At 44.8% G+C, this 12,788-nt stretch overlaps 1 protein-coding gene across 2 annotated transcripts in view; it reads left to right on the top strand.

Annotated features, from left to right (window-relative positions):
• LOC105890963 (collagen alpha-1(XIX) chain) overlaps positions 1-12,788 on the top strand; it is a 110,172-nt gene that overhangs the window by 91,400 nt on the left and 5,984 nt on the right. The window contains exons 51-55 of one of the 2 annotated variants that reach the window (XM_031579222.1): positions 3,868-3,912; positions 4,464-4,625; positions 6,384-6,450; positions 6,923-7,063; positions 11,651-11,728. In XM_031579222.1, the coding sequence (XP_031435082.1) occupies positions 3,868-3,912; positions 4,464-4,625; positions 6,384-6,450; positions 6,923-7,063; positions 11,651-11,728 (493 nt within the window). Of the gene's footprint in view, positions 1-3,867; positions 3,913-4,463; positions 4,626-6,383; positions 6,451-6,922; positions 7,064-11,650; positions 12,503-12,788 lie in introns of those variants that run through there. The other variant, XM_031579221.1, reaches the window with a different exon arrangement.

The raw sequence follows: 12,788 nt of genomic DNA on the forward strand, positions 1-12,788 counted from the left end.
CTGGGGAAGAATGAGGGCTCGCTTTTAGGTAAAGCTAGCATCAGATGTTTAGATGGAATGTTCTGGATGGTCCGCATCAATATCTTATCAGGGCTATTTGGGTGAGTGGCTTGTATGATTGTATGAGTGGACTCCCTCTCTCTCTCTCTCTCTCTCTCTCTCTCGTGCTCTGTGGCCCTGTTCACGTCTCGGGGTCATGTAGTGTTCTATCTCGCTCACAGCATCATAAGATTACACCAAAGCCCTGCATTAGCGATTAAAGCTTTTAACGATAAGAGACCGTTTTTCCATCCTAATCGCAATATTAATGCTTTCAGGCAGGCATAAAAATGCTGGTTATTGAGGGCAGTAGCCTATGAATAATACATTTAGCTAATTAGACGATCAGTGGCAGAAAAAAAAAGAAAAAATGCTTTCCATATCCAAAAATGTATCTAAGCCTTGACAACGGTGAAAGAGACGAGGATTTGCACTCCTAATTTGAGCTGACAGGGACGCTGGAAACTGCGTGTGTGTTTCACACTGTGACAAACAAATCTGATTTGAATAATTGTCAAATAACACCTGGTTATTCGGCTCTAAATACTCTAATGTTATTAGGTGGTCTAAAAATGCAAGCATTAGGTGAGTGACGCACGCGTGTGTACCTGAACGGCTCTCATTTAGAGAGCGCTCGAACGTACGACGGCTTCCGTGTCATAACCCCCCATATTGGCAAGAATCCATCTCTTGTCTTCTTCTTCTTCTTCTTCTTCTTCTTCTTCTTCTGTTTGTTCTTTGGAGGGCGCAGAGTCGCTCATCACATGTTCCCCTCTTTTCAATTCTGTCTTCTCCCTCTCTACCTCGCTTTTCCCTGGCAGTGTTTTCAATAGTGCAACAGTGCCATCTAGCAGGGAAGAAAAATAAATCAGATAAAAAATCACCCACCCCCAAGAAATCATCTGTCCTTCCCTCTCCTTCCCTCTCCTTCCTGGCTGTAAGGTTTTATTTATAAATTTTTTCCCCACCTTCCCCCTGAAAGGCCCAGGGAAACACAACTCACTGGGCACGATGATGGATTCAAGCCTCCCCCATGATGCATGTGGGAATACGTGGAAATGCGGATGAAAGCAGGCGTCGGAGAGGGAGAGTTTCCACAAAGCGCCAGCCCACTTTTAAAACCCACACAACGGCAGATTGTATTTTGCGCGGCCATCGCAGGGAAACTGATACAGAGAGACTCCCAGCGGCAATAAGCGGAGTGCCTTGATGTGAGGGAAGGCTGATAGGAGAGAATGGGGGGGGATTTTCAGCGCAGATGCCAAGGCAGCGACAGGTGTTTTCTGTATGTGGACGGCACTCCGAGATGGTGTAATAGAGAGAGAGAGAGAGAGAGAGAGAGAGAGAGATGGAGGAGAGGTGGAGGAGTGTGTGAGTCTGGAGGGACGATCATCATTTCATCAGTCTGCTAAGCCTGTGCCGCAACGAGCCTCTGCAGCAGAGAGGCGCTGGAAGACCTGAGGCAGAGCGGTAGTGAGTTAGACTCAGAGCTCAGACAGGGAAAGAGAGAGAGAGAATGAGATAGAGAGAGTCAGATGATGCCTGCAAGCAATCACGATCTAAAGTGTGAATGTCAAAAGTCTCTTTGAGCATGTGTGTATTACAGTTTTTCTCGATTGCTAACACACATTTTTTTAAAGCATGCCTCGTTTCCTCAAAACTCTAAACACAAATCCCAAAACCACTCACACAAAATGCAAAACCCTTTATATATCCTGCAAAAGGCAACTTTGCTTTCAAAACAGTGTTATGTCACCTCAAAAGGGTACTTTGTTTTCTAATGACAAACACAGCCCATTATATGAGTAGACATTCTAAGCATCGATTGAACACTGATGTGCTCAATGGAAAACACTACTATGAAATGGGAAAACACCAGTATGAAGGCCTTATCAGGAACATTATGTTACTATACGCTTACTCCTGTAGTAAAATATAACTGTATAATGTTTTTATGCAAATATAAAACAACACACAAATATACAGTAACAACTAAAATATTTCTTTATTTTTTCCAAAAGTGCTGTAGCCTATACATCACAGCAAACACAAATGAATGTGTAAATGATTTGCACAGAACAAACAATAGGATATAGGCCAGTACAGTCAACAAAAAAAAGAAAGAAAAATGTAAAATAAAAAAGGACAAAAAACTACTGCATCCTGTTCTAGCTCAAGACAATATTGACAATGTGCTATCAGAAATAGACCTACACAGTGTTGTGAATGTTGTTGCATTTTGTGTGAGTGGTTTAGGGATTTGTGTTTAGAGTTTTGAGAAAACGAGGCATGCTTCATGTGTGTAAGCAATCGAGAAAAACTGTAACATTGGATTGGATTACAATACAGTACAGTAATGTGTCAGTGCTGATAGGACGCAATCAGTTGTGAAAATGTATATGACTTACTTGCACATAGTCATAGCATAACTGTTTGACTGTCGGAGTTTCTGACAAAAGGCACCCTGTACACCTGCTTTAGTCACACTGTGGCTAGGCTCACTGTATTGATGTTTAGGAATATGTCTTGGTCATCAATGGTTGCACTTTGTATTTGTTTACGTAATTTTACAGATACAGTACAATGGAAAATACAAGAATACTATGCTCCTGATAAGGCATTCAAACTAGTGTTTTCCTGTCATAGTAGTTTTTCTTACCTATTCCCTCTTCTGAATGTCCAGAGAATGGATGCAACTGAGAAGCGGCTTATATTTGGTTGAACCCTCTGGCCAGCCTCCTGCATGGTCAAACCATGGTTGACCACAGGGTTGACCACAGTGGCCTGAATCTCATCAGAGATAATGGCTCTCCTTCTTGCTCTTTCTCTTCATCCTCTTCCTCCTCCTCCTCCTCCTCTTACTCTCACTCCTCTGCCTTTCTGATCACCTCTCACTTCAATGTTGCCATCAATTGTTCTCCAAACCAGGAGCTAACCTGTGGCCATCATATTGCTAAAGCTTTGATTTCAAATTGCACAACAGCCTTTGAAATGGAAGTTTTGCCAATTGAATAGCAGTGTGTTCTGTCTGAACACAAGGAGGTTTTGGCATTGATGAAGTGTGCAAAGTAGAGAGGATGGTGTTTAGTGTTTTGAAGAAAGTGTGGTTAACAATTGAAATTTGTGTCTAAAGCAGATAATTGTGTGTTGTGAGTTGAAGAAAGTGCGGTTAACAATTGAAATCTGTGTCTAAAGCACATAATTGTGCTTATAGTTTAGCAGAATTGGTTTAGGGAGTTGGCACATGAGTTACAGGTTGTGGTCATTGTGCCATAAGTTCCAGTTTTTGAATGTAATCAATCGAGAAAAACTGTAATGTGTGTGTGTGTGTGAGGTTAGACTTTGCAATCTGTAGGATTGTTGACCTAAGCCATAAGTACGCCATAAGTATGCGTAGGGTTTTGTGAATGTGTGCACCTTTGTGTGTGTGTGTGTGTGTGTGTGTGTGTGTGTGTGTGTGTGTGTGTGTGTGTGTGTGTGTGTGGTTTGAAAGGTAGGCGTGGGTTAGGATGCAGCAGTGGGTTGGTGCCACGGTGTCCTTGGTTGAGAGTGGTGTGTTTGTGTGTTTGTGTGTGTGTGTGTGTGTGTGTGTGTGTTTGTGTGTGTTTGTGTGTGTGTGTGCGTGTGTGTGTGTGTGTTTGTGTGTGTTGGAGAGGTGGGAGAGTGGGCGAAGCCAGTGTATAGGCAGAGCTGCCTGAGGGTCAGGCCCACTCCCAACATCCACTTAGCTACGAGAGCTACATGCTCTGCCAGGGGAGCCAGGCTGCTATCTGTATTTAGCACAGCCCAGTCATTCCTTCACATTTCCTTTCTCTTGTCCTTCCCCAGGGAGCTACAGGTAGACACGGGGACCGCGGCTCCAAAGGCGAACGTGTAAGATCTCAACCTCTTCTTCCATTTTACAGAAAGAAAGCAAAAAAAAACATCACAGCTCTCTCCACCAAGGCCAACTTTAATGTGAAGACTTGCAGTCTTGAATATTAATGCATGTGCTTCTTCTTTTCCCCTCGATTGAAAAGAGGGAGAAAGAAGAGGGTAGAGAGGAGGGGGGGATAACTCTCTGCTCTGCACACATTTTAGATAAGGCTTTGGAACCTCAACTCCATTTATGGGCCATTGTGTTAGAAAGACAATGGCGAATTAATGGCATGATTCACGGCAGCCATCTATCCTCTGTGTCCAAACATCTTTAAAAAACGAGCCGTAATTAAAATGTGCTGCTGTAATAATGGGTTCCGAGTCCTCACAGTGAGAGAAAAACAGCCATTATTTGCATGTATCACACTGGATGATGACCTGCTAAACCTCTGTGGGTTGCTGCATGTGCCCCTCTCTTGTGTGTGTGTGTGTGTGTGTGTGTGTGTGTGTGTGTGTGTGTGTGCTGAGTATTGGTGGGTTTTGATGAGGGTGCCTCGATGTTGCAGGGTGATCCAGGAATCCCTGGCGAGCGTGGAGTACAAGGGGAGAGAGGCCGTACCGGAGATCCGGGTTCCTTGGGGCCGAGGGGGCCCAGCGGACATCTAGGACTCAGGGGAGATCCAGGACCGCAAGGGCCAGCCGGAACTCCAGGACTTCCAGGGTTACTAGTATGTACCACGTCCAACCACACAACATGCGCACAATGCCAAAGAAACGAGGAGTCTGTGTTTGTTTGTCTTCATTCCTATGCATTTCTGTGCTGCTATGAGTGGGCCCTGCGCGCTAGTTTATTTCAGTCAGACAATAAATGTTAACTTCAAAAGATTATATAATTAAAATGATCAGAGCTTCTCTGCCTCTTTCTCTCGCTGTCTACTCTATCTGCCTCTCTCATCTCTCTTCCTCTCTATGGAACATCCTTTACCGGGTAATTACTTAGTTCACTCATACAGTAGGTGTGTGTCAGTCGAGCATCAAACGTCAACTTCACAGGTTCATGTAATTAATGAGAACCTTACAACTCTCTTCCCCTCTTATCTCTTCGTCCTCCCTCTCTCTCTTTCTCTCCTCTCTCTCTCCTCTCTCTCTTCTCTTTCTCTCCTCTCTCTCTTCTCTCTTCTCTCTCTCTTCTATCTCTCTCTCTTCTATCTTTCTCTCCTCTCTCTCTCTCTCTCTCTCTCCCTCTCTCTCTCTGGTGGGCTCCTACACGCGGAGCATCCTTTGTGTTGTTTGTGCAACATCGGAAGCGGCTGGAAGGCTGGCTGAGGGAGCCTGCTGTGCCATCTCTGCAGAACGCCTCCCACTCCCAATCAAGCTGCTTCTGCAGGGGCTGTGGGGGTGTGCGGTGCTGGTGCTGATGGTGGTGGTGCTGATGGTGGGGTGGTGTGGAGGGGGAGGGGGAGGGGGGGGGTGAATGTTGAGGGTGTGGGTGAGCCAAGAGTGCTGCAGAGGATGGAAATCCACCTTCATGTGTGCTCTCTCTCTCTCTTTCTCTCTTTTTCTCTCTCTCTCTCTCTCCCCCTCTCTCTCTTTCTCTCTCTCTCTGTCTTTCTCTGGTTACTTAACAGTCAGCAATCATCAAGCACGTTCCCAGAAAGGTCTGAGATTCTGAACTCTACACTGCTCTCATGGTTGCCCAACTCTGTGTCTCGGGGCCTTGGTGTAGACCTACCTCGTATCTATAAATCATCACCGTGGACATAGCCTAGCTGGTATCAGTTACCCGAGCCTGCAAGGTTCAGTGTTTCAGCGTTTAAAGTTGGTTACTCCACAGGTGCTCCTGTAGTAAGTGAATCTAGTCAGGATTTTTTTTTTCTCAGGCAGCGGAGTCAGATGGCTCAGCCACTTGAGCGTTGGCACAGCATGTGTGTCCCTCAGCTATACGTGCGACTCCCATAACATCTGCGAGTGCCTCAGCTCTCTTTCCCACAGACGGGAGCTGCGTCTGTTTTACACGCACCGGGGTTGAGTTACAGTCCTTTGAAGACCTGATTACCGATACACACATATTCCAGTAACCCCTTTCAGAATAGGAAATATATGAATCTCTCAGCCATGCATATATAAATACCATGGAGCCTATTGTGCCCCCAAGGTTTCAGGGGGGTTAAGACTGAGTAGTCACCAAAGAACTGTGAAAAGGGATTTTTAGCGGAGCAGTTGTTTGTCAGTGTCAGTGTTTTCTGCCATCCGGGGCTCCCCACAAACAGCGCATAGCAATCGCGCTGGGATAGATGGCATGTGGCGAGTCGATTATTATTCTGTTATGTGCGAGTCATCTCTTTATCTCCTCCGACTCGGCCATCCTCAGCATGAATAAAACATGAATGTCTGTGGTCTCGTAATTGCATTTTCTTAATCTGCTAAACATGTTTTGCTTATGTTTGTGTTCTCCCCACCTTCCTTTTTTTTTCTTTCCTATTCAGAGTGATCCCGCATCCTTGGAGGAAATTAGAACGTTTATCCGAAATGAAGTATTGAGGATTTTCGAAGGTATATCTCCGGCTACCTCCGACGAGAACTGCCATTGAATGTTTATTGGTCTGAAATTCCAGTCGGCACTTAGCAGTGTTGCCTGGTCACTCTTTTGTCAGCTAACAAATTTGTCACTGTAGGTGTAATTGCTAATGAGCGCCCTGACCTTACCTGTCTGAAAGGATGAGGACTGATTACGTAAGAATTGTAGTTGTACAAGTCCTCCAGTGTGACTTGCATGATTGCACATTAGAGTGGTGGATGAATACCTAATGAGACACAAGTCCTTCATCCATTTGGCATCACTGCTTTAGAAAATGTTCTCTCTCTCACACGCACACACACACACACAGTTCCATACACACACTAACACACACACAGTTCCATACACACACACACACACACACACACACACAGACACACACACACACACACGCACCCACACACACAGTTGCTGATTCATTCCTCTTTTCTTTCTCTTCGTCCACAGAGCGTTTGGCGAGTGAAGCCCAGCTGCAGAAGACACCGGCGGCCATTTTGGCTGCCCAGGTGCGACAGGGGCCTCCAGGCCCCCCAGGCAACGACGGTTCCCCGGGGCCACCAGGCAATCCTGGAACGTCAGGCCCTCAGGGTAAGGACCCCCCACAGGCTTGGGAAATAACAGACTAAATACCCAGAGAGCTCGGCACTGTCTCACTCAGTAACCATCTGAACCCCTCAGCCCCCCCCCCACCCCATCCCTCTCAGAAGAGTTGCTCTCTTAACGGCTGATGCCAACGGCTACTAGATGAACTGTGGGTGGAAAAAGTAACGGAGGGACTTATTTCCTGCTTTCTGAAAGATTAACCCTATGATGTGGTTTTGCTGCTTACCCAACCCCACCTTCAAATAATCTCTCGAGTGTGATGTTAAAGCCAAGAGGAATTGTGTGTGTGTGTGTGTATGTGTGTGTGAGTGTGTGTGTGTATAGGAGTGTGTGTGTGTGTGTGTGTGTGTGTGAGCGTGTGCGCGGGGCACCATTTCTGGCCTTTTATATTTAATTCAGTTTATTCCTGTCTCCAAAGTTGTGAGTTAGGGCTGACCGTTGGAAACAGAGGGGGTCATGCTGCTCGGGGCAAAGTAAGTTTTGAAGTATGAGCTGCTCTCAAAGAGCACACACCAGTGGCCCCGACTCTGAGCAGGAAATGAACATGGAGGAGAGAAAACTAAAGAGTTCAGAAAGTACCGGCTCTAGGGACATATTGTGGGACACGGAAGAAAGAGAGAAAATGGCAGAAAGGAGAGAGAGAGAGAGAGAAAGAAAGAGGGAGTGCAAATGAGAGAGAATGAAAACTCTTTTCTGAGGGAGTCGGAGAAGCCGTCGGAGGTACACAAATGGGAGCCGATTGAAATTTTGCTGTAAGGATTCATGGGTATTTCTTTCTCCCGCTAGCCGCATTTATCAATGCAATCTGAGGGCGCGGAAGGCGGAGAAAATGGCAAGGAGTTTGGTGCGCAGCGACACGCGGGAACATATGAAGACAAATGAAGAATTGGCTGAGAATAAGAGAAAGTAATATCGGTGCGGACAGACCAGCGCTGGGGGGTGGGGGGGTAAGGCCCCACGATATCTCACTCCGTGGGGTTCAGCTCCATGAAAAAACAAAAGCGGTATAGCACAGAGAGAGAGGGAGAGAAAGAGAGCGAGAGAGAGGAAGAAGAAAGAAAAAGAGAAAAAACTTAACAGAGGTGATCATTTATCAAAGCCTGAGCAAGTGTCTGACTGCTCACGCAAGCTGCCTCATCAATAATGATGCATTGCTCTGATTTGTCACTTCCATCAGCATTAAGGAAGGCTTGGCTAGCATTGGTACCCAGAGCAGAAAAAAGGTGTCTCCTCTCTTGTCATTGAAAACAACTGCTCTCCGAACCCTAAAGACGGCAGTAACTTTTGAACATGTGCTGTGTTGTGATAAGAAGGAACACCTGTCTGAGTTTTCAAGCATCTACCTCATTTTAATTACATACGTGACTATGTAAGAAGTATTCGCTGCTGCCAAAGCTCATGAAAAAGGAAGCGCTGCTCTGAACTGCCATGTGCTATTTGAATATACGTTATGCTTGTGTTTATGTAACTAGAGTTGCTCGTTTGTAATTATGTATGATTTCTGCAATGTTTCACCCCTGGTTGATTTTTTTTGCGATTATAAATAGACCTACGAGAATGTTTGTTATTGTCAGTGTAGGCGCCAGTGTGATTTAACATGCAAACCCTTGGGGAAAAAAGGGGGAGGGGGGTGGGGCAGGTGGGGTGGAAGAATACATTTTTTGGTCTGCTGGTAAATCAGAACCTCCACAAGTTTTTTTATTTTCTTTTATTTCCGTAATGTTGACTTCCTGCATGGCCTTCCGCGGTCGCACTGACAGAGTTGGGGGTAATATTTCCTCATTATTTCTCGTCATCCTTGGCTGGAGTCAGAGCCGCCGCTGGAATAGCCAAAAAGGCTTCTTTCTGGAACGTGCCAAAATGAATAGTTTATAGAGAAAAATAACCATCCTCTCTCCCCCGTGTGCTCACAATCCATTGCAATTTTTTATGGGAGGTCAGTCCTTTGGCAGTAAATGACAGTCCCCCAAGTCAGAGTTTGGCTGTTGCCACTGTTGCCCCCTACCCACCCCCCAGAGACCTGCAGGAATCCTGCAGGCTAATTCTTTTGCATTCACTTCTTATGGTAATCTCAGTGCCAGATGTTGCTTTGAATCTTGTGTTTTTGCTGTTGTGTGCCTAAATCTGTACTGCCTGTAATGTTCTCCCATCTTTACGGCTATTATCCCCTGTTGTCAATTACATGGGCTGTCTTTTCATGCTTATTTTGCTATTGTTTTTTGTTGGTGTTTTTGTGTTGTGCAACAATGTTTCCCCTGTTTCTAAAAAGAACCCCCAATCACACAAATCCTAAAGCTAATAACATACATTTTAATTGTACAGTGTTTTTACAAACTAATATAACAGGATGTTGATTTATTGTGGATAATATGAATTTTACATGGACAATATTTTGATAATTTGTGTGCAGAGCAAATAGATGTTTGTAATATGACTGGCATGATGTGAGTTGTTGAGTTGTTGAATTTGTACCGTTTTGCAAATGAAAGTCAGTTATCTTAACTTGACATTTTCTTGAATTGTCTGTTTTTTAACATTCATGTAGCTGCAGCAGTTATTGTTAATGAAACACTGCATTAAATTGATTGCAGATCAAGCTCCTGCATGGCTAAGTATCTACTTCAGACTTTTTTCATGACTTTCAATTGTACCTTGTATTCTAATGGCCTTGGAATATAATGGGAGGCAATGTACCATGACTCACATCTTAGCAATAGGAAATTCTTATAGAAATTTTTGTGTGAGCAGTTTAGTCTGAGGGGCAGTTAAGTGTTATGCACCAGAACAAGGTTTGTATCACAGACCAATCTTATACTTCACCCCTGTGAGTCACAATAGGATACAATCATGGCCTTTTGTTGAGCCGATCCGATGTAAAACCCCATGATTCAATGAAAATCTCACACCGTTCAGTCGCCCTGGAGGTGTGGTGTGGTGCCTCCACCCAGCATCCCAGGCTGTGCTTTAAGACTTGTATTGCAGTGCCCCCTGGCTCTCAGACGGTGCCCTGTACTGTAGTAAGACACAGGTGCAGGGATGCGCGGCGTGATGCGGCACGGCGTGGTTTGTCTGGGCAGCTACACGGTGGGAAGTCCCGAGGTTTGCCGCAGGTACAGTGCCCGTCCGCTTTCCAGGAATGCTGATGCCCTGAATGCCCCCTGTAGTTTGCTGAGAGGAGGCTCATGTTTACATTTTTTTTGTTTTTAACTTTTATTTTGATTTTTGATTTTTTTTTTTGTTATTCAACATCCTGCGTTGTTGTTATGGGCTGTATCAGTCAAGCTGTGTGGGCAGTGCAGCTCTCGTCGTAAAAACATCTCTTTAAAAAGTCTTCCGTAGGCTCTCTCCCTCCCTCCCACAGACGCCAAGACTCCGATTGCCTTGGGGGCCTTCAGTAGTCTTCCTAAGCCATTCCTTGCCTTGCAGAGCGGTGCGGAAAACTTTTCACCTCTCTCCCTGAACGCCTCTCTCATGCTGTGCAGGATTTGGGGGGGGGGGGGGACATGGTGCGCCCAGACGGTCCATCGTCTCCCTTCCTCTGCCTTGATTAACACAAGAGCTCCTCTGTGCTCCTCTTGCTGAGCTGCATGTGCTGATCGGAATGTACAATAAGCGTGCCTTGGGTTGGTTTGAACAAGTCAGAGAGAGAGAGAGAGAGAGAGAGAGAGAGAGATTGAAAAGGGGGGAGTGGAGAGAGTGAGAGTACTCACATACTTAACATAATGACTAGATAATGGACAATAACCCCAGCTTCTGTTGTGCCTGTAATGTGTTCTCCACGGTGTGACATGTCTGTCTGTGCTGCTGTTTCGTGCAAGTGTGTTGTGTTATGACACCCCCTACTGTCTGCTCGGTGTACAGTTATCCTGGTCTGGGTTTCTTTTTTTTTTTTTTTAACCGTAACAGCTCTAAGCATCACTGCAATGTCTAGAGAATCACTGCAGGTGAACACAAATACAGTCTTTAGTGTAAATGTTAGTAGTTAGTTTGATCGTTTGCTATTTGTCTTCAATCAAGGGAAAGCATCATGCTGACTGAATGTGCTCTTAGAAACAGCTAAGTGGCAAGAAAACATAATTTACCCAAGCTCCTCAGACACAAGAATGTATTTAAACAAATACCAGTACTGTTAACTTGTTTTGTATTTTGCCAGCTATGGCAGGATATTTTTCATTGCTGTCTTACCCTGACCGATGTGGGTCAAAAGAGCTATTATTCTGCTTTTGTTATGAAAGCCTCCTACCTGTCACTTTGACAGGCAGGTCACTGAACCCCTTGATGCACTGCTGGCCTGTATCTGAAACAAAGTCCCGGGTGGCTGCGCTTGATGCTTGTTGTTTTGACAGCATCTTTAACGAGGCTGTATATTTTTTTCACCTAAAGTCAAAGTCTCTTTTATATGTTTTATTTAGTAGGGCAAATTATTCTTGAAATACTCCCACACTCTAAAAAGCACCAGGTAATTAGCCGTGTGTACAGTATGCCCACACACTAACACGATCATGATCTGATCAACGTGTATGATTGTGTGGAGTGAAGATGGCTGTCTAATGGGTTTGGTCCTGGTTGCAGGTTATCGGGGTCAGAAAGGTGAACGAGGCCAGATGGGCTTGGGTCTTCCTGGAGCTCCTGGACCTACAGGTCCATCAGGTAAGATCCTCTCGTGTGTGAAGTTTATTAGGATAAGCTGCAGTCTGCCGTCACCAAACAACTGGGAAAGAATAGAAGACAACTGTACACCGAAGGTAGCTTTCAATATCTGTTATTCATTTCAACACACCAAGAATACATATTGGGAGATACCTTCAGTGTGATGACATTTTCAGTCATTTTCTAGATCAATCATCTGGTAGTCCCCTGGCACTTGTCATACACACCCATTAATGAACTCAAATTTGGATACAACTCACACATGTCAACAACATGTCACAACAGTTAAATAGTCTAATTAATTCTCATTCAGGCACTAGGGATTCAGATAGTTCAGGTACTGCCAGTAGTATTCAACTCTGCAATGTACGGTATATTTCAGAAAGGTACAAAAGAAAAGAATGTATCAAAGGCCTTTGGTCCCTTGTTATTCGTCATGCCCTATTATTTAATTTTGTCACTGTATCCTCAATTACCTGCCATGACTGCAGTGCTCTCAAAGTTTTGTGTTCAGCGAGATAACTTTTCCACCTCACCCATGAAGGATCTCCAAAGGCTTTAAAAGGATTGTTTTTTAAATGATATTCTAAATCAGTGCTGAGCAGATATGAGAGGTGATTCATGTGTGCATGTGTTTTTGCGTGAGATAGCTCAGACACAAAATGACTCATAACCAAACTAATGAGCATGGAAGTGTTTGATGAGGAAGCCTTTCTCTTTTAAGATGTATGGCACAAACAAGCCTTTTAAGATAGCAATCATTCAATTGTGTCCACAGGGAGAGGAAGAAAATATACTTTTGGTCCATCTATTGCCTGTGACTGTTTTGATGGGTTCATACGGCTGTGACTCATAAGCTTTCTATCACAGCAGGCAGCATCTACAAATAAGCATCATCTGCCTAAGGCTACCCATTCACACCTCTTTGCCAGAATTATTCTTAAAAAGCTCCCCACTCTCCGCTGTGTGTGGCATGAGTCTGTGTGTTTATGTGTGTGTGTGTGTGTGTGTGTGTGTGTGGCATGTGTGTGTGTGTGTGTTTGTGTGTATGAGTATGTAT

Source organism: Clupea harengus, chromosome 13 (genome assembly GCF_900700415.2).
Source record: "Clupea harengus chromosome 13, Ch_v2.0.2, whole genome shotgun sequence".
NCBI lineage: Eukaryota > Metazoa > Chordata > Actinopteri > Clupeiformes > Clupeidae > Clupea > Clupea harengus.